Source organism: Zingiber officinale, chromosome 9A (genome assembly GCF_018446385.1).
Source record: "Zingiber officinale cultivar Zhangliang chromosome 9A, Zo_v1.1, whole genome shotgun sequence".
Classification (NCBI taxonomy): Eukaryota; Viridiplantae; Streptophyta; class Magnoliopsida; order Zingiberales; family Zingiberaceae; genus Zingiber; species Zingiber officinale.
This window is the reverse complement of record NC_056002.1, coordinates 55,050,348-55,072,583: the sequence shown is the minus strand read 5'-3', so window position 1 is coordinate 55,072,583 and position 22,236 is coordinate 55,050,348. Positions and strand designations below refer to the sequence as shown.

At 39.8% G+C, this 22,236-nt stretch overlaps 1 protein-coding gene across 6 annotated transcripts in view; it reads left to right on the top strand.

Annotated features, from left to right (window-relative positions):
• Window positions 1-8,967: 8,967 nt before the first annotated feature.
• The window catches only part of LOC122019964 (DNA repair protein RadA-like), a 33,729-nt gene continuing 20,460 nt past the window's right edge, over window positions 8,968-22,236 (top strand). For all 6 annotated transcript variants that reach the window (XR_006122071.1, XM_042577628.1, XM_042577627.1 and 3 more), the window contains exons 1-4: window positions 8,968-9,738; window positions 11,627-11,682; window positions 12,270-12,328; window positions 12,493-12,564. Coding sequence is in view for 5 of the 6 variants with exons in the window: in XM_042577628.1 (XP_042433562.1) it covers window positions 9,089-9,738; window positions 11,627-11,682; window positions 12,270-12,328; window positions 12,493-12,564 (837 nt within the window). In the remaining variant the exon portion in view is untranslated. The remainder of the gene's footprint in view (window positions 9,739-11,626; window positions 11,683-12,269; window positions 12,329-12,492; window positions 12,565-22,236) is intronic.

The following is a 22,236-nucleotide window of genomic DNA, read 5'->3' as shown; positions in this document are numbered from 1 at the left end:
AAGCAAACCAAAAGGTAATAAAGTCAATTTCGGATTTATTACCTAACGAAGTTACTTGCAAGATAGGGAAGGTCAAGGATGCTCACGAGTTTTGGACCTATCTGACCAAGCTTCACGAGGAACCATTGGAGTTAGACAATCAAGTCACAATCGAATCCAAGCTCGAATAGAGTCCGAATCCCCAAAGTCATCCTCAGAATCGGACCAACCCAACTTTATGGCTTTAATGACACAAGAGGAGGTAGGAGGATCTGAATCAGAATTCGAATCGGAGATGACGATGGACAAGGAGGAGAATTCGAATGAGGATTCTAAAGGTAAAATTGTGAATTCAAAATTTAAATATCATTTAATATGTTTTGAATGCAGTGAAAGAGGGCACTACAAAAGTAAGTGCCCCACTTATAAGACTCGAACCATACAACCAGAGGTAAAGGAGAAGCCAACCCCTAAAGTTCAAAAAGGGAAGGAATATATCCAATACTTCAATTGCAAAAAAAATGGGTCACTACAAACCTCAATGCCCAAAAAGAAGACCCAAAGATCCAGGGAGAGCAAATGTTAGTAAGTTTACAATACAGGACAATCCAATTTTTTCTACACATGTTAATAAATTAGATAATCATCATTGCACTAGTTTGGATTTACCTCAAAAATTAGATATGTTTGCTCAACCAAATATATTAAATAATAAAAATCTAAACAATAATTTAGAAAATAATTCGTTGATCTGTAAAATTTCATATTCAAGGTTCAGGAACTTAGAAAAACAAATCAATCTTTTGAAAAATAAAATTCATAAACAATAAAAGATAATTACCAAATTATTAAATCTAGACTTCGAATTACAAGTCTAAGCCAAATTTTAAACCAAGATATAATCAAGTATCTTTTGATTATGAAATTAATCAACAAATATAATTCAAACAATTCAATTAATTCAAAATTAAAAATTAATAAAAACTTAAACATTAAATACACTCTTTTAAAGAAGGACGATTTGACCAATTCAATTAATTCAAAATTTAAAACTTAAATTTAAAATTATAAATTAAACATTAAATCTTAACCAAAACTAAAACCTAAATTGGGCCAATAATTCAGGGGGAGGCTTCAAAATAGTTGGCACATCCAAAATTAACCTACCCGACAGGTTAACCCAAACCAACCTACCCGGCAGGGTAATTAGGACTAGTTAGAAATGGACCAAGTTTAACTTGACCTATGGTATTGGTGAAATTTTGGATGATAGTACATTAGGGAAGCTTAGTCTATGCATGTCTAGGAAGATATGGCTTCGACTTGGTGCATTTGGCTAAGTGGATTAACCGAAGCTACCCTTTATGGATCCTAACCAATTAGACCAAGGTTTTGTATTAAGTTCAGTAGATAGGACTATTTGGAAAACCTCGAAGGTATGATTACTCTAATAATGTCCAAGTGGCTCACCATAGCCCAGAAGTTTATCCGAATAATGTCTATTTGCTGAGCTCAAAGCTAAACCTGAATCTAACACAAAGTTAAACCAAACCCTAAAACTGAACCTAACTCATCTCACAAAATTATATAAATCCTTGATTGAAAACGTCGATCGGGTGAGATAACTAAGAACTCAATTATAAATAAAATAAATTAAATTAAATTAAATTAAATAGATAACTTAAATTAAAATAAATTAAACTATATTATATTATATTATATTAAAATAAATAAAATAAAATAAAATTAAATTAAATAAATTAAATAAAATTAAATAAAATTAAAATAAATTAAATTAAATTAACTTTAAAAATTAATTTAAAAAAACTCCTTCAAAAAAAAACTTTAAAAATCTTTTTAAAAATTATTTTAAAAACTCTTCTAAAAACTTTAAAAATCATTTTAAAAATTATTTTAAAAAAACACTATTAAAAAGCATTAAAAATCTTATTAAAAATTATTTTAAAAACTCATTTAAAAACTTTAAAATCCTTTTAAAAATTATTTTGAAAAGTCTTTTAAAAACTTTAAAAATATTTTTAAAAATTATTTTAATTTTTTTAAAAAACTTTAAAAATTATTTTTAAAAAAATGATTTTAAAACTTTAAAAAATATTTAAAAAATTCTTGTAAAAACTTTAAAAAATTATTTAAAAACATTCCTTTAAAATATTTAAAAGTTATTTTAAAATCTCTTTTAAAAAACTTTACAAACTTTTTGAAAATTATTTTAAAAACTCTTTTAAAAACTTTAAAAATTATTAAAAAAAATCATTTAAGAAAATTCATTAAAAATATTTTTAAAAATTATTTTAAAAATTCTTTTAAAACTTTAAAAATCATTTAAAAATTATTTTAAAAACTCTTTTAAAAAACATTAAAAATCTTAATAAAAATTATTTTAAAAACACATATAAAATCTTTAAAAATCATTTTAAAAACTTTAAAAATCATTTTAAAAAATTATTTTAAAAACTTTAAAAATATTTTTCAAAAATTATTTTAAAAACTTTAAAAATCCTTTTAAAAATTATTTTAAAAAAAATCTTTCAAAAAAAAACTTTACAAATATTTTTAAAAATTATTTTAAAAATTCTTCTAAAACTTTAAAAATCTTTCAAAAATTATTTTAAAAACACTTTTAAAAAACTTTAAAAATCTTTTTAAAAATTATTTTAAAAACTCTTTTAAAAACTTTAAAAATCTTTTTAAAAACTTTAAAAATCTTTTTAAAAAATTATTTTTAAAACCTTAAAAATATATTTTAAAAATTATTTTTAAAACCTTAAAAACTTTAAAAATCATATTAAAAATCTTTTAAATTTTTTTAAAAAAATCATGTTAAAAATATTTTAAAAATATTTTGAAAATCATTTTAAAAATCTTTTAAAAATCACTTAAAAATCATTTTAAAAATTATTTTAAAAATCTTTTGAAAATCGTTTAAAATTCATTTTAAAAAATCATTTAACAATCATTTAAAAATCATTTTAAAAATTATTTTAAAATCTTTTAAAAATATTTTAAAAATATTTTAAAAATCATTTTAAAAATTATTTTTAAAATCTTTTAAAAATCAGTTAAATCATTTTAAAAATTATTTTAAAATCATTCAAAAAATTACTTTAAAAATCTATTAAAAATTGTTTAAAAATCATTTTAAAAATAATTTAAAAATCTTTTAAACCTCTTTTTAAAATCATTTATAAATCATTTTAATAAGTATTTAAAAATCTTTTTAAAATGATTTTAAAATCATTTTAAAAATAGTTTAAAATCACTTTAAGAATCATTTAAAAATCATTTTAAAAATTATTTAAATATCTTTTAAAAATTATTTAAAAATTATTTTAAAAATCTTTTAAAAATCGTTTAAAAATCATTTAAAAACATAAAAAGAAAATATTTTAGTAATTAATTTAACTTAAAAAATTATTTTAAACTTAAAAAGTATCTTAATTTTTTTTAACTAAAAATTATTTTAAATCTTTTTAACTTAAAAGTTATTTTAAAAATTATTTTAATTTTTTTTTAATTATCTTAAAAATTCTTTTTTTTTGGAAAAAAAATATTTTAAAATTTGTTCTAAAAATTATCTTAAAAATGATTTCAAAAATTATTTTAAAAAAAATTAACTGAAAAATTATTTTATCAAAACTAAAAATTAATTTTAAAATTATTTTCAACTAACTTAATCAAAACTAAAACTAAAGGTTAAAAATCAACTTAACTAAAAATTAAATTAAATTTAAAATTTACTAAACTAAACTAATTAAATTATGTTAAACTTAAAACTTAAATTAAGTTAAAAAAAACTAAATGTTAAACTTAAAATTTAAACTCAAATTAAAACTTAAATTTAAAATTAAAATGAAACTTTAAAATTAAATTTTAAATAAGTTAAACTTAAACTAAACTCAAACTTAAAATTAAAATTAATTCTAAGTCTATATTACTTAAATGTAATTTAACAACTTGAAATTAACAATTTATTTAATTTACTTAATTCTTAACTTTGTTTTAAAAAAATAACAGATTAATTAATCTATTAATTTATTCAACTTCGAATTACTACTAACTTTAAACTAAGTTAATCCTGTTGGGCCCGATTATGTAGCTAGAGGGGGGGTGAATAGCTCGGTGCGCTCGTCGTGCTCTTCGTTGCTTGTTTCTTCAAGAATATGCAACGGAAAATACAGAGAAAACAACCACAAGGCTAACACTAAGGATTTACTTGGTATCCACCTCACAAGAGGTGACTAATCCAATGATCCATATACTCACGCACCCTCCACTATGAAAAATACTCCTTTATGATAACTACCAAAGGAGGAGAACCCTACAATACTCTCAGTACAAGAAGAAGGAAAGGGAAATACAAAATAAGCAAAAGCTTACAAGATATGCACAATAAACCCTAACCCAAGCTTCTTCCTCGCCTCTTGACTTGGAATGCCTCCAAGAACCTTCAAGATCTGGCGTGAGAGCTGTGGAGAAGTCGCTGGTAAAGATCGGAGCTTAACAGTGTAAGGGTTGGCGAAGAAAGAGCTCGACAACAACTTTAATCAACGCCAACAGTCGGATCCTAATCGATTGAATTACTCCCAATCTATCAGGGAGGTTTTGGATCGATCGGTCGATCAATCCAGAGTGCCTCTGTGCTCTCGGAAAATGCCTGGATCGATCGGCTGATCAATCCAGGGCTTATCGCGCAGAGTTGCGACTCCCAATCGATCCACTGATCGATTGGGGGCTCTGGATCGATCGGCTGATCGATCCAGAGCTGTTCTGTGCGATCGCGCACTTCTCCCAATCAATCCACTGATCGATTGGGAGGAGGTTTATCGCAAAGACTTACCCAATCTATCAGCCGATCGATTGGGCATGAGCCAATCGATCGGTTGATATTTTCAGCTGATCGGCTGATCGATCCAACTCATGATTTCTCCCAAAATCAAGTCTAAAGCCTAAACCAACATCCGGTCAACCATGACCTGTTGGTCCATCATGCCTAGCATCTGGTCACTCTTAACCTGCTAGAACTCGCTCACCAAGTGTCCAGTCAATCCTTTTGACCCACTTGGACTCCCATCAGGATTTTCTCGTGCCAAGTATTCGGTCAATCCCTTTGACCTACTTGGACTTCCCAACACCAGATGTCTGATCATCCTTGATCCATCTGGATTTTCCTTATGCCAAGTATCCGGTCAATCCCTTTGACCTACTTGGACTTCCCAACACCAGATGTCCGATCATCCTTGATCTATCTGGATTTTCCTTGCCTGGTTTCACTCACCAGGACTTCCCGTCTGCCTGGCTTCACTCACCAGTTCTTTCACTTGGTTTCACTCACCAAGATTTCTCTTCTACCTAGCTTCACTCACTAGGACCTTCATCTGGCTTCACTCACCAGGATTTCTCTTCTGCCTATCTTCACTCACTAGGGTTTTCTAGTCAAGTATCCAATCAACCTTGACATATTTGACTCTCCTTCACAATCTCATCACATGAACAATTGCACCTGTAATCTCCATGTCTTGTTTCCATGTATTGTCAAACATTGAAACCCAAACATCAAGACTCGAGCTTGAACCAATTCAACCTCAGTCAACCAAGTCAACCTTGACCTAGGGAATATTGCACCAACAAATCCTACTTAAAAGGAAGTAAATGAAATGTTAAATTATAACTAACACTTTCATTAATAAACTCAATCAATTAACATAAAATTTAAATTATTTTAATAAGTATTAAATTATTAATCAAGTAAAATTTAATTAATAAATTATTGATAATGATTAATTGTTATTGAATTATTAACAACTTATCTTATTTAACCTTAAACTAAAGTTTAACTTATTACACCTGAATCTAAAGTCAATTATTTTCGGTATAATTGATTAATGTTTAATCAAACTTAAATGAACAATTATATCAAGTATATAGAAATAATTATGTAGGAAAATGTTACTAACCCTAACTCCTCTATAACACTTAGGTAGAAAAATATGTTAAAGTCTTAAAATTAACATACCCAAATCCCAATGTTGACCTCAAGGGGAGTGTTGACCTCAGGGGGAGTGTTGACTTTAGGGGAAGTGTTGACGTCAAGGGAGGTGTTCTTGAGAATTATGTGTGTAAAATCTTTTGAAAAATTATTTGAAAAATCTATAAATATGAAAGTATTTTGAATAACCTTCTCACACTTTATTTGAAAAATATTCTTAAAATATTTTCAAAACTTTTTTTATTTTGAAAACTATTTTCAAATTTATTTTATATATAAAAAAAACACTCTATGCTTTTCAAAAAATCATTACGACTTAATATATTTTGAAAACTTATTTTGTTACTCAGTAAACCATTTTAAAACTTTCAAATTTTTTTGAAAATATTTTGAAAGCTCACCTTCAAACTTTGTGTTCTTTTAATTTGGAGCAACCTCTTGACACATAGGAAGTTTTACTTGTGGTTAAGAAGAAGTCCTAAGAATGTGTCAAGTTAAGGGGGAGCCCTGATTGAAAGACTAAAAGTAATCTTTAAAAAATTACTATTGAAAATCTTGAAACTAAGTTTAAAAAATTGTTTTCATAAATCTTTTACAAAATTACTCTTTGCTTTACAAATTTTGAAAATACACTATCAAAAGTCACTTTTGTCACTTAGAAAACTCACTTTCAAAAAGTTTTTCGCACATTGTTGGTGAAAAAACCTAATAGAAACTAACCCTTAAGTTCATACCCTTTTGATGTGTGCCAAAGGGGGAGAGTGATATTTTAAGTTAGAAAACTCTTAAGTTAAATTCCTAACCTACTCTCAAACTTTTTTGAATTTGTCAAATCTTGAGAATTAACCCTTAAAAGACTAACTTTTTCGAATTTTTCAAATCTTGAGACTTAACCCTTAAAAGACTCAAGCCTAACTTAAGAAAATTGTCAAACATCAAAAATGAGGAAATTGTTGGTGCAATTGACCTCTAGGGTTTCGATGTTTGACAATATGACCAAGGGTTGACCCAAACAGGACTTGATGTTTGGGAGAGAGAAGTCTAGTCAGGACTAGATGACTAGCAAAGGTAAGTCCTAACCAAAGGTTATGCAAAGTGGAAATCTCGGTGAGTGAAATCGGGCCTTAGTGAGCGAAGCTAGGCGGTGGAAGTCCCGATGAGTGAAGTCGGGCTCTAGTGAGTGAAGCTAGGTGGTGGAAGTCCCGGTGAGTGAAGTCAGGCCCTAGTGAGTGAAGCTAGGTGGTGGAAGTCCCGGTGAGTGAAGTCGGGCCCTAATGAGTGAAGCTAGGTGGAGGAAGTCTTGGTGAGTGAAGCCAGGCAATGGAAGTCCTAGTGAGTGAAGCTAGGCAACCCTAAGAGGTAACCCTAGGTTATACTTGAATTCTGTTAATACTGTGCTAACTCAGTGTTGCAGAGAAGCTCAGCTAGGTCAACGGACTAACCAGGTAGCTGACACGAAGTCCAGACAGGTCGAAGGGCTGACCGGACGGCTGGAAGGTAAGTGAAGGTAAGTCACTGGAGGGGAGTGACTGTGAGGACGCGTTCCCGGGAAGGGAACATTAGGCGTTGATCCGACTTTGAACCATTTTGGATATCTAAGTCGAGATTGTGACTAGATTCCGGTCTCGAGGAGACGGAATCTAATTAATACTCTACTTGAACTGTGCTAACACTTTGTTTTGCAGGATATATGTATTATATGTTTGCCTCTGAACTAACGTTTTCTTGCAGGAAAGAAGCTGTTGGAAAACTAGGGCCCGAGCCCCCGGGATGGATCCGGGCACCCGAGAGGTACCTGGGCGCCCGGAGGTGAAAATTTATCGTCAGCGTCACCTCGCCACGTGGAGCGCCCTTGTTGGCTCGGCTACGTCATGTTCAAGGCGCCCCGAACCTCCTATATAAGGAGGGTTAAGGCTGAAGCTTCAACACAACTTAAGAACTGCTTTTCTGTGCTCCTGCGACGTTGCGATGCTCTTCCGATGACAAGCTCTTCTTTTTCATTCCGTGTTTTCGTCGGTATACTTTTATTTTAAAAAGTAATTGTAATTACTATTGTACTATTCTTCGAATTGCTAGTGAATTGCCCATCAAAAACATCCTTGTGTGCGGGCTTTGGAGTAGGAGTCGATACAAGCTCCGAACCAAGTAAAAAGTTCTTGTGTTAGCATTGCTATTGGTTGTTCACTTTTTCCGCTGCGCATCTTGAAATTTTTAATCGATATTCACCCTCTCTATCGAACGCTTACGATCCAACACTTACAGAGTGGACTACTTGCAATTGCAGTCGGATCGTGGCCGCAATCCGACCGTAATTGGTTGCGATCCCTCCCTGGGTTCACTATTCCCCATATTATAGTTTGGGTCGGGGCGGATGGCAGGAGATCGTCGACAGTGGGCAAGTGGCCAAGTAACCTAGTACCGAGTGGGGAGCGGCCTTCGGATGACCTCTTATCATCCGTTTCGATCTAAATTATAACATAAGGGACAATAAACTTAGAGATTGATCACAATAATTTTGGTCTTCGAATGAAACGTAATTGCTATAGGGATACCATTAATGAAATACCTTTAATTTTTGAGTAAATTATATTTTCAATCATGTAATTTACATCTTTTTCAATTTTAGTCATGTCATGAGTTAATTTACGTTCTTATTCCTGTAACTTATAATATTTTTCAATTTCAATCCTTTTTCCTCTAAAATTGAAATTTTTCAATAGAAAATGCCTAGTTTGTGGTTGGAATATAAAAAATACATGGGTCATAAAAAATCAAAATCTCCAAATTCAAATTACAACTCATCATTTTCCATTGAAAAATTTTAATTTTAGAGGAAAAAGATTGAAATTGAAAAATATTATAAATTACCCGACTAAAAAATATAAATTGATTCATAATAAAATTAAAATTAAAAAAATATAAATTACAGGACTAAAAATATAATTTTTTCTTAAATTTTATATAACTTTTTCGTGTTTTTCGTGAGCCTTTCTCGATGCTCAAGACATGCTCCTCTTCGTCGTCTGAATCTCCACCGCCAAACGCAGCGCCTCCGCCGGAGAATCCTCCTCCTCCTCCGCCGGTAGTCTACTGCCGTATCCGATGCTCAAAATCCAGCCCGCCTCGATGCAACCTTTCAGCACTCTTCTCCTCCGCCACGAGCTCCTCTTGCTCCCTGGAAGCCAAGCCTCTGCGGGCTCACGATCTCTCCTCTCCTCCAGTCTCCCTGGGGGTTCAAGGCTCCTCGATCGACCATTCGACTTCCCTAGGTGCACGCTTCATTCCGGAAGTCCAGAGTGGGAGGAACAATCTGGAGCTTGGCCTTCATCCAGTGAGGCTGAGGATATGCATAAGGTTTCCCCATACTTTGATCCACTGGAGGGAAAGATCAAGAGCACGCCGGTTGTAGACGAGAACGAAAGCTTCAGGGTCGGGAAGCCTTTCACAAAGAAGAAAGGTCATAATGTCGGACCCTACGCGGTTGTGAAGAGGAAGTCGGGGAAGGGGAGGATTTCTTGGGTCTGCGATAACTGTGGAGAGGGATTTGGACAGTGGTGGGGAAGTTGCCCATCCTGCCATACTCTGGCCTCGGTTAAGAAGTTTGTGGAGGCTGAGGTGAGTACGTCAAGGGGGTCTGAGATTTCTGAAGCCGTAGTTAGGTCGTGGTTCCCTCAGCAGTTAAGAACCGCGGCCCCCCTGAGCTTGGCAGAAGTCAGCGCGAGCAGAAACCAGTCTGAATGGAGAATTCCACTGTAAGCCTTTCTGATTTACATGTATCTGCAATCACTGCAGTGGAGCTTACTTCTTTAATGTAGAAACACCATGTATGAAGAGGTTTTAATTAAAATGTATGATATTTCAGGGGTAATATCTATTTAGCACTCAATGAGGATAATAGAAATAATTTAGGCGGAATGAATTTGCTTGCTGAATCAATTAAATTGTATGCAGCTATTTTATTGCTGTCATTGATGTAATGGGTTTGATTTAACTGGGGTGAACCACCAGTACCACTGATTTTCTTCAATAACTTGTTAGTTATATGTCACAGTACTTCTGCATTGAACTATCCAGAACAGATGGAACGAAGTTTATATATGCCTGAGACCACCTTGAATGTGTCTAGTGAAACACTACAAGATATCTTCTTTCATTTGGGGCATCGTCTTCTTTTAATATATGAATGTCTCTTTGTCATGGAGTTATGTAGGAGTCAATTTATATGGTCTCTAAGAGATTTTTAGTAGAGATCAAAATTGAAAGTTAATTTCCATGGTGCTACTTTAACTGTAGATGACCTATCATCTAGTGACATGTTTGCCACCATCTATTGCTATTAAATTAATCTTATTGATGGTTTAGCTATGAAGATTTTACTCTACTTTCGTCGCTATTGCTGTTACAAGTACTCTGTTTGTCTATGAGATTATCATCTTGTTATAAAGATACTTAAATGTCTGCAAAAATGAAAAGAGGACTTAGAATGCTTATCTTCTTTCCTGTGTGTACTCTAGGCTGAGTTACTTTCGCTCCAAGTAAACTAACCTTTGATGTTTGTCAGCCCATTTTCTTTTCATACATCGTTCGACATTTTTGCTTATCCTTATTCATTACTGTGACATTTCCTCTACTTCACTTTATTGTAGTTGGCTTTGCTTTTACAAATAAAATTTATTTTCCTCTTTCTTATAGAGTTAGAGGCGAAGGGGAGTCTTGACATAATAGTAAAGTTGCTTCCATATGATCTAGGAGGTCACAGGTTTGAGTCTCGAAAATAACCTTTTGCAAAATAAGATAAGGTTGCGTACAATAAACTCTTCCCCGTGACCCCGCAATGGTGGGAGCTTGATACACAGGGTTGCCTTTTTTTTTTTTAAAAAAAGAGTTAGAGTCGAGTGTTATAACAAGGTAATCCGATTATGATCAATTCTAGTTTGATCACTAATAAAGCAACTCTTGGTCGTGCATATGAGCAGAAGATGAGAGTTGCAGAGATGAGAATGTTAAGGTATGAGCATGTACTTAGACGATCAATAAATGCTCCAGTTAGGCGATGTGAAACTATGACAAACACACATATCAAACGAAGAAAAAGAACACCAAAAAAGACTTGGCTAGCAACAATAAAATAAAATTTATTTAAGTATAGATGTTGATATAGTAGAAGATAGAGCTCATGACGTAAAAGGATCCATATAACCGACCCCACCTAGTGGGATAAGGCTTGGTTGTTATTGTTTGGTCAAGTTAAGTCGGTTTATAAAAAAACAAAAATGAAGGTGACATTACTTTATTTTCTACTAGTTGCAACTATGTAAAGTCCTATCAACTGAAAAAAGAAATCTGGATATGCAGTCATGTTCATGCTTTTATGAAATGTTTGTTTAGATATCTATCATTTATGTAGTATGTAGTATGTACTGAATAAAAGGTAAATTCCATGCAGTTGTAGAACATATTCAGGTTGGGTTTGCATATTAAAATATATTCATCTATGCTTATACAACTGTTCATCAAATTGAAGAAAGTTAATGGAAACAATATTCTTACTCTGAAATGAATGGTTCTTTCGCAATGAAGAAATAAGAAATGAAAATGAAAAAAAATCTTTCTGAATATTGATATGCATTTACTTTCTAGCTCGGGGCATTTTGGACAGGAGGTTTCTAGAGTGCTTGGTGGTGGTATTGTGCCAGGTATGCAAATTTCAGTCTACTCTTGTTTCTCTTGAATTCAGGATAAGGTTCTTTCTGCTTTACGATAATTTGAAATATAGAAATTTGATAAGAACTAAAGGTTATTTCTTCTACATCAGCATTCAATTTATGATTCTGTAACACTATCTTAAGTGGTTTCAGTTACCTTCATACATATGCATGTTTCTTTTTTTTTGGACGTGTTGATGCTTTCAGCCATTATTTTGTAGAATTCATTTTCTAGTCAATTTTGTTCCCTATTGTGGAACTGCATTTCATGCATTTGATTTTACCTTGAGTATTTATTCAGACTATATTGCAAATAAGGAAAGCAACACTTAACAAGCATAATGGAAGTTAAGAGATATTGATAGACGATGAGTTATCAGACTGAACTCTTTAATGATCATCCTTTTTTCCTACTTTCTGTGATAAGAATCACAAGAAAATTAGCAGTGCCGGGAAATGAAAAGGACATGAATTGTTGATGCAGTTACTCAACATAGCAAGATCAAATTAAGGTTGATTGCAGAGATTGTTATCCATTGTCTTAAAGCCATTGTTTGTTTATGCTTTTGGTTGTGCAGGCTCCTTAATTCTAATTGGTGGTGACCCCGGTATTGGCAAGAGTACACTACTATTGCAGGTTTGAACTGTATTACTGTTAAAGCCTATGTCTGTTTGCTTTCTGTCTACTGATTATGTAGATTGTAGACCTACAGAAAATTGCTACTATGCATATATTTTTGAAATAGGTTTGTCCATTTATGGGTTATGTCTGATACAAAAATTCTGTTTGTGACTATGAAGATTGCCTCTATTTTAGCTCAAGGATTCAATCACAATGGGCCTGCTCCAGTTGTATACGTATCTGGTGAGGAGGTATGTATCAGTTCAACTGTTTACTCTAAGGTCGTACTTATTGATGTGGCAATTTAGAGTATTCATGTTTTCGTTTTTGTGTTTTATTACAACCTTTCTTGTAACCTTTGAAGCATTTCCTTGAATCTTATAGTGTGACTTGGGCTGCTGTCATGACCAAATTGTCTGATGCTTCAAGATATATAGGTAGGGAACACAGTTGACACATATCCACAAACGTATGGTCCCACAAAATTGCGGTGGTACTTGTGATGGGTTAATTTACCATTTACGAAATATGTGCCTTAACTAAGCCAAAAGTTAGAACTTAAATTCCTAGCAAGCCAATATTTTCTTATATTTATACTTGCAAACTCACCAATGTGAAATCATCTTAAAGACCTGTTGACGTAACTTTGAACATTGTTTTTAAGATGCTAACTGACAATTTGATCTAAAAAATATTGGCCTTGTATATGAAAATATCGTTGATATATTACATTTTAGATAGGGAGGAGACTGGAAGATAGTTGAAATGGTTGCTCAATGGAGAGGCAAACACAGGGAGTTGTGTATTAGATTTGTCCGATTGTTTCTTGTTTTTACTCCTTTCTTAGAGCTTTGGCAAGCCAAGTGAACTTATGTAGGTCCAGACTCCTTGGTCTATAAAAGGAGGGGTGAATCATCTCATAGTGAGTGTGTTTGTGGCATGGTGAATGCTTTTGTTGCGATGTATGTTCAATGGAGACAGTGTAGATCTCTGTGGGCAACTACGAACTTAGAACTTGCTGATTCAGGCCAAATCAATGTCTTCCGATAGATCCAATTTTTAAAAATGTTTTTCTCTTCTTCATGTCCACATTACTTCTTCTTCCACGATGTGTAGGCGGTGGTTGTGAAACATCCTAATTTTTTTTTACAGACGTCCCGAATTATAAATGCACTTACAACCATAACATACTCTCGATTTAACTGAGATACTTAGATAGTCCTTAAAACATTTAACTACTAGCCACATTAGGTACTGGTCATATAGTTCCAGAATTTATTCTACAAAAAGAAACATTCAAATCCAACTGATGCGGAAACTAAACTGAAAGGTCTTTGGGTTGTACTACTGTTGTCCCGAGCTGGCCCATTTGTCAATGTCTCCTGCCTCATTCGTCTCATTACCTGAAATAGTTAAAATCTGTGAGTTGAGAGACTCAACACATTCAAACCATATTATGCATTAATTAGTTCTTATATCCATGCGTTCTATCGGAGAACCTATACTAACTAATTCATCCTCTAGCTAATTGTTTTGCATAAACATAAGGAGAGCATAATCGTGAACATACTCTTGCCAAACATATATGTTATCATACTTTTCGCTCCACATAAATAATTGCATAGATAAAGCATAACATGAGCATAGCAAAATATAATCTTAAGCATTACTAATGCAAAGATCTAAAACCTAACAAGAGCATAACATAAGAAAGAACAAAATTAGGAAACATGGAGCATAAACTTACTTTACAGAAAGGAAAACATATACATAACTTAATAAGGGACGAACATAACGCAGGTGTGATAACCATCATTAGAGCTTGTTCATTTGGTCCATGATCATGTAATTAGTTCCGCAACAAGCATATGCCTTATGGTACAACTCACACTAGTCGAAACCAATGCGTTACACCATTATTCATTTTTAGAAAGGCCCTCCCCGGAGCTCCTCCCGAGGCACCAATCCCATATTGTCACCACACATGCACGTATTCCTCTACTTATCCATATAACTCTTTCATATCTTACATCGCAAGTATACATGCATGGTTCTTAAATTGTCTTCGTAAAGAGTACTACTTTTAACTTCACATGGTATCAGTTACACATTGTAACCACATTACACATGCATATTATCATCAATTTCATAACATACATGTCCCTAAAGTAACGAACTAATCTAACATACTAAGTTATCAAAACATAATTGAGTGCATATATTAAACCCCAAAAGTCCGAAACACATAGAAATAACATATGACTCATTAAGTTAACATGATGAAGAGAAAGAAGAAACATGGGCATAACTAGATCTAACATCCTAATTCCCTAACATTAACATGTGACTCATTAATTAGCATGATAAGAAGCAAAATAAATGATTCTGTCCGAGCGTTGAGTCGACGGACGCTGGGGACGTGGCATGCTCCGCTGTCTCTGATTGGTGGCGTAGATCTCCGGCGAACCTGCAAGAAGCCGAGCCGGGAGGGGTTTCCCGGCGACGGCACTCCGACGCTCAAGTTAGGCAACAAGAGAGGCAGCGTAATGTGGCTACAGTAAAGATTTGCGCATACCTTCATCGACGTCTGGGGGTCCTTATATAGGATCCCGGGGAGGCTCGGGCACGCTTCTCTATGCGTGCACGCTTCCCCAAACATACCTTAACAAGCCTCTGTCAGAAAAGTACCTCTGGCGTCATTCCGCAATCGCCCGAGCATATCCCAGATGTGATGGTGGAAGCTTCTACCGTATAATCCTGTGTACGGCTCGACCGCCAACTCTGCTGCTTGTCAGCGGCAGATGTCTCGAGGATGATGTTATCCTTTGTCTCCTTTGTCCTCTTGTGCTTCCTGTCTGTTCCAGGGCCGAGCGGTTAGGCCGCTCGACAGGTATATCACTTCTGCCTCGGTCGTATGCTCGGATGAGACTGCTCTTGCCTGTGTTGTCTTGTGCATCGGCCGAACGGACAGCTCGCTCGGCCCTTGGAACCTTTTTACCTTGAGCATCGGAAACCCGACTCCTAGTCGGGTTGTCTTTCATTCGGCTCGGGGGATTCACAGCCCGTCGGCCCGATTCATCCGATCGGTCGGCCTGCTTCGCCCGGTCGGCCGGGTTTCAAGGTTGAATCTCTTGACCTTTGACCTCCACGTGTCGTTGACCTTCCGCTAACGAGGGTCCTCCGCTCGGCCTCACAAACCGCCGAGCGGAGCCATTTGTTTTTTCCGCGACCAATTCACAGCCGGTCTGCGGTTTCCTCTTCATCCCTTCTTCGCCGACGTTTGCAACTTCTTTGGTCTTCCGCTCGCCCAATTAGTTCCCAATACTTTTTGCCTTTTGTGTGGAGTGGTGGTACTGTTCAAGATACACCGCATCCCTCTCCGACCGGAAATTTTTTACTATTTTTATTATCCCAAGCAATCCGAGCTGGGTACCTATCTATTCCAGGCTCGGCCCGGTCTAGTCTTTTTTGATAAACTCCCCTCCTCCAATAAACACTGGAAGGAGTACTACTTTTATCTTCGTCTCCCCGAGCGGGCTACCTTCCGAACCAAATGGCAGGTCGGACCGCCTACTTCTCCTGAGCTAAAAAGATTTAAGACCCGACCGGATTATCTCGAGGCCGCGAACATGCTTGCTGGTCTGAAGCTCGATATCAACAAGCTGCTGCCTGAAGACGTGCTGTATATATTCGGCCTGAGTCCGAGCCGCACTCCACTTCCGAGCAGCTTCGGTAAGAATTTCCCTTGTACACGTACTTTGAGTGCTAACTGATTTTCTTCTTTTTCCTTTGCAACAAATATTGTCATGGAGTCCGTGATGCTCGGGATTTTGAAGAGGAAAGCCGAGGCGCTCGAGGCGGTAGCCGCCAAAGAGATGGAGCAACTGGGCATCACTCCGATCGGCTCTCACGAGGGTGAGAGCGAGACAAACGCGGAGGAGTCGGCCGCTCAGGCCTCCCCGTGGAGGTGAAGGGAGGCGCTACGTCGGACAGGGAACCGACCGCCCTAGAGGAAGGCTCTCATCGGGAAGACGAGCGCCCGCTCAGACAAAAAAGACGCCGGACGGAGACACCGTTGCGATCGGCTACTTCTGCTGTTCGTGTATCCGAGCGGGCGGGATCCGGTTCTCGTGGGAAAACTCCAATGGTGGAGGCAGTATCCTCCGATCGGACTCCGTCTCAGTTAAATCTGCCCGCCAACCCTATTGAGGCTGTGCCAGTCAGCGCTCTTCCACCTGCCCCCCGCCGGGTCCAGCGCTCGGCTATTTTGTCCAAGTTCTCTGCCCCGGCCTCTGCTCCCTCTGCATTTGCTCACACATCTCCCGGTCGGAGCCGCACAATCAGGGCCACCCTGCATCTTCCCACCGAGGAACTTTTGCCCGAGTGTGATCGACCGACCGCGCTCGAGCATATGATCACCATGAAGGGGCCCCTCGCTGAGATGTGGGCCGATGCTCGGGCCCGTGTCGCGATGATTCCGCTAGGCAAACTGGCCAACAGCCATATGCAGCAGGCCATTAGGGTAAGTGTGTTTTCTTTCGAAGTCCTTTACGCCCGCTTTCCGATCGGCTATCAATACTCCTGTTTATGTCAGAGATGGATGGAGGAGATTGTTGTCTCCAATCGACTGGCCATGGTGGACGAAGAGCTAAAGAGGCTAAAGAGTTCGGGCGGCGCGTCCTCCCAGGGTCCCTCGTATGCCGAGCTGCAGAAAGAGCTCAAGAAGACCCAAGATTTGTTGGAGGCTGAGCAAAAGAAGACGGCCGACCAGGCCTATACTCTGGCCGAACTCGAACGACAGGTCAAGACACTTAACCGAAAAATAAGCCTAACCACCGATCGGAAGAAAATGACCATCGCCGATCTGGAGAAGAAAAATGTCGAGGCGCGGGGCCTGGAACAACGAGTTAAGGAGTTGATGGAGCAGCTGGACGGCGAGAGGGCGAGCCGTTCGGGTGAAGCGATCAAACATAAGGACGAACTGAAGAACTTGCAGGAGGCTCTTGAAGCTTCCCAAGCTGCCTTCAAGGAGTATCAAGAGGCCGAGCCAGCCCTGAAGCAGCAGCACATCCGCTCAAACGAATTTTCTGAGAAGGTCTGCGAGCGGATGTATACTGCATTTGAGTTGGCCATTATCGCCACAACGGACTATCTGAAGTCCAAGGGTCAGCTTCCCGACTCCACAACCATCCCGGCTGAAGACTACGTGACACTCCTTTCTTCCATCCCGAAGACCGTTTATGATTTCCTTGAGTAGTGTTTTTTGTAACCCTTCCGATCGGCTCTAAGGGCCTGAATTTTAATGAAGATATGCCGTCTTTTTATTAGCTTACTCTTTTTTTTGTCAATACTTGTGTCTTCCGATCGGAGCGCGAACTACTGCCGTTCGCGTCTCCCCTTTTTTCTTCTCGTTAATCGTTTCTCGTCCTGCCTTGCCTTCCAAAGGAATTTTTCACGAAGTATTCTCTGTAATCAGGCCGCTCGCCTGAACACCCCCACTTCTTTAAATGGAATTCTCGATAGATGTTCACGAAGTACCTTTGGTAACTTGGCCGATCGACCTCTCGACTCACAGGTCGACCTTTTTATTATCTTTTTCCGACCGGAGGGTTTATAGTTACCGGTTCGACTCTAAGGTTTAACATCGCTGCTTGACGGTCATCAAGCCGGGGGGTTTATAGTCACCGGTCCGACTCTAGAGTTTAACGTCACCGCTTGACGATCTTCAAGCCGGGGGGTTTATAGTCGCCGGTCTGACTCTAGAGTTTAACGTCGCCGCTCAACGGTCTTCAAGCTGGAGGGTTTATAGTGGCCGGTCCGACTCTATAGTTTAACGTCGCTGCTCGACAGTTCTTCAGGCCGGGGGGTTTATAGTCGCCGGTCCGACTCTAGAATTTAACGTCGCTGCTCGACGGTCTTAAGGCCGGAGGGTTTATAGTCGCCGGTCCGACTCTAAGATTTAACGTCGCTGCTCGACGGTCTTCAGGTCGGAGGGTTTATAGTCGCCGGTCCGACTCTAAGATTTAACGTTGCTGCTCGACGGTCTTCAAGCCGGAGGGTTTATAGTCGTCGGTTCGACTCTAAGATTTAACGTCGCTGCTCGATGGTCTTCAAGCCGGAGGGTTTATAGTCGCCGGTTCGACTCTAAGATTTAACGTTGCTGCTCGACGGTTTTCAGGCCGGAGGGTTTATAGTCGCCGGTTCGACTCTAAGATTTAATGTCGCTGCTCGACGGTCTTCAATAATGAGCATATGACTCGGATAATATACGCCCGGTCGAACGGCACGGGGTCTTCGCCATCGAGCATATGACTCGGATAATATACACCCGGTCGAACGGCACGAGGTCTTCGCCATCGAGCATATAGCTTGGATAATATACGCCCGGCCGAACGACACGGGGTTTTCGCCATCGAGCATATGGCTCGGATAATATACGCCCGGCCGAACGGCACGCGGTCTTGGCTACGACGTCATGCAGCTACCCACTAGGTGCACCATGATCATGCCTTTGCTTTGTTCTTATAGCTTTCATTCCTGCAACCAAGTGATACATCCGAACGGAATATTCATGAAATATATTACATCAGCGCACCTTTCATCCAGCTCGATAGGGCTGGAGGTGGTTTGCGCTCCATGGCCTCTCTAGCCGTCGTCCATCCTCATCCTCCAAGTAGTAGGCTCCCGATCGAGCTTCTCGACGACTTTGAATGGTCCTGCCCAAGGCGCCTCCAGCTTGCCTACGTCCCCAACCGACTTCACTTTCTTCCAGACTAAGTCGCCCACCTAGAATGCTCGAGGAATCACGCGGCGGTTGTAGCTCTGCTTCATTCTTTGCCTGTAGGCCATCAGCCGAACGGACGCTTTGGCTCGCTCCTCGTCGATCAAGTCCAATTTAGCCGCCCGCCGAATTATCTTCGTCGTAGTTCGACGCGACGACTCTACCGACTTCGACCGACCGTCATTTATACACCTGTGGAACTGTTACTCCTGCTCCTCCTTAGGGGTCGCATGATGGCCCATAGACTTTAGCTCGTCCACCAGCTTCCTCCCATGTGGTCGAGCCGAGCCCAAGAATTCGGAGTATCTCCCGTCTACCTCGGCTCGACCATTGCTTGGGATACGCCATGCACGTGAAGTGCCGCCAATGCCATATCCTCGCACCATTTCTAGCCGCTTTAACCGCGCCGCTGTCCACACAAGCCGACGCAGATGCCGAACCGATGATGTGCCGGATGAATTTCGACCATCCGCTCGGTTATCTTGGCTAATGGCTCGCTTCCACCCACTGGAGAAGTAATCGACGCCACCAGAACTTCCGTCCGGCCAGGATAGGGAAAGGTCCCACGTCCATGCCCATCGTCGAACGGGCAAGATATCGGACGCTTTCCTCCGTCGGTTTATGCGAGAAATTGGGTACTTCGACAGAAAGACACGCTACACGGTCCGAGCTGTCCTCAGGTATCGTTAAGTATCCGCCACAGATCTTCCTAGCCAAGGACCGACCACTTGGATGACCTCCGCAAGATCCTTCGTGTACCTCTTGGAGAATGTATTCTGCGTCCTCTGAGCTGACGCACTTTAGCAGCGGTTGGGAGAAAACCTTTTTGTAAAGCTGATCTCCGATAAGAGTGAACCGGCCGGCTCTCCTCCTTAGTAGCTGAGCTTCGTCCCGATCGGACGGCGTGGCCCCTGAGCGCAGAAACTCCATGATGGTTGTTCTCCAATCGCTCGGGAATGTGAGGCCTTCCATCCGGTCTATGTGCGCTACTAAGGATACTTGCTCGATTGGTTGCTGGATGACGACCGACGATATCGAGCTTGCGAGCTTGGCTAATTCATCTGCCGCTTGGTTCTCCGCTCGGGGTATCTTCTGGACCATCACCTCGGTGAAGCTAGTCTTGAGTTTTTCAAAAGCCTCCACGTACAACCTGAGTCTTGCATTGTTTATCTCGAAGGCACCCATGAGTTGTTGAGCGGCTAGTTGGGAATCTGAGTGAATCACCACCCGGCTGGCTCCAACATGCCGTGCGGCCTGCAGTCCGACTATGAGGGCTTCGTACTCTACCTCATTATTTGTTGCCCGATAGTCCAGCCGGACGGACAAATGCATCCGCTCTCCCTGAGGCGAAAGTAGCAGGATCCCAATTCCGCTTCCGAGCCGAGTGGACGATCCGCCCACATATATTTTCCATGTAGCTTCGGGCTCGGGCTTTTGTACCTCAGTCACAAAATCTGTCAAGGACTGTGCCTTGATCGCCGAGCGGGGTTGGTATTGGATGTCGAATTCGCTAAGTTCCGTTGTCCATTTGATGAGCCGTCCGAATGCTTCAGGGTTCAGGAGTACCCTTGCCAACGGGCTGTTCGTTATCACAATAATGGTGTGCGCCAAAAAGTAAGGGCGCAACCTCCGAGCGGCAAGGACCAAGGCGAAGGCCAACTTCTCGAGACCGGTGTAGCGAGACTCAACATCCTTTAAGATATGGCTTAAAAAGTATACAGGCTGTTCCTCGCCGCTCGACCTTACTAGTGCTGAGCCCACAGCATGCTCAGTTGAAGATAAATAAATGCGGAGTGACTCACCTACGACCGGTTTTGCCAACACGGGTAAGGAATTCAAGTAAGTCTTCAGTTCCTCGAATGCCCGATCGCACTCCTCGTCCCATTGAAACTTGGTGGCTTTACGGAGAATCTTGAAGAATGGCAGGCTCCGGTCGGCGATCTTAGAGATAAACCTTGACAGCGCCGTTATCCGACCGGTGAGACGTTGTACCTCTCGAAGATTTATGGGAGGCGACATGTCTTGTAGTGCCTTTATCTTGCTGGGGTTCGCCTCTATGCCCCGCTCGGTCACGATGTAACCCAGGAAGCGCCCGCCTTTTGCTCCGAATAGGCACTTCTGAGGATTAAGCTTGACGCCATATCTTCTTAATGTTTGGAAGGTCTCCTCCACATCCGCATAAAGATCGGCCGCCCGGAAGGACTTGATAAGTATGTCATCCACGTACACTTCCAAGTTGCGTCCGATCTGCTCCCTGAAGACCTTGTTCATCAGACGCTGGTAGGTGGCTCCTGCATTCTTCAGCCCGAACGACATTACATTGTAGTAGTAGGTGCCGTCCGCCGTGACGAAGCTGACCTTCTCCTGGTCTTCTGCAAGCGACACTGATGATAGCCTGTATGCATCCAAGATGCATATCACCGTGACCCCCGGAGTCCACCAATGATCGATCCGGCAAGGGTAGAAGTCCTGCACGCCTTGTTCAAGTCTCGGAATGATGCATACTTCCACTTGTTGCCCAATTGGAGACCGTAACCACATTTGAAGCCAACTCGGAATCAGATTCCCTTTATGTCGGCCTCCGGCTTCTACCTCCGTCCGGGATGTCCCGCCACGCGACCGGTCCTCTGCTTCGAGGCCCTGTCGAGCGTCACGCCGACGTGAAGTTCACGCCCCCCAGCGAGACCCCGGCACCATGGTCGACCTGCCGAAGACGCCCCAAGATAACGCTGATGCAGTAAGGAGCATCAACCACGATGAAGGTGGTGGTCCTTGTCTCGAGCGGCCTCGCCCAACGAGATAGCTAACCTGACTTGCCGACCGGCAAGACTTCGCTCAAGTGAACCCGAGGGGGTCGCCATCGCGAGTTCACCGGTCCATTGCTGGGTCAAGGTCTTCAATATTATATCGACCGAGTGCCGTGTCAATGAAATGCGATGAATAGTATAGTTGGCATTACCAAACGATCGCGCCATCGCTGGGACTTCAACTCCTTCGAGGTCCCTAGGTCCGGTTCGATTTCGGGTCCGCCGCCTTTCCGGCTACACCGATCGCTGGATTCTCACCGCTACAGGCGCCTTTCGCTCTATTGAATCTCCGGCCGGCCTCCCATGATGATGTTGATCTCGCCCGAGACGCTGTC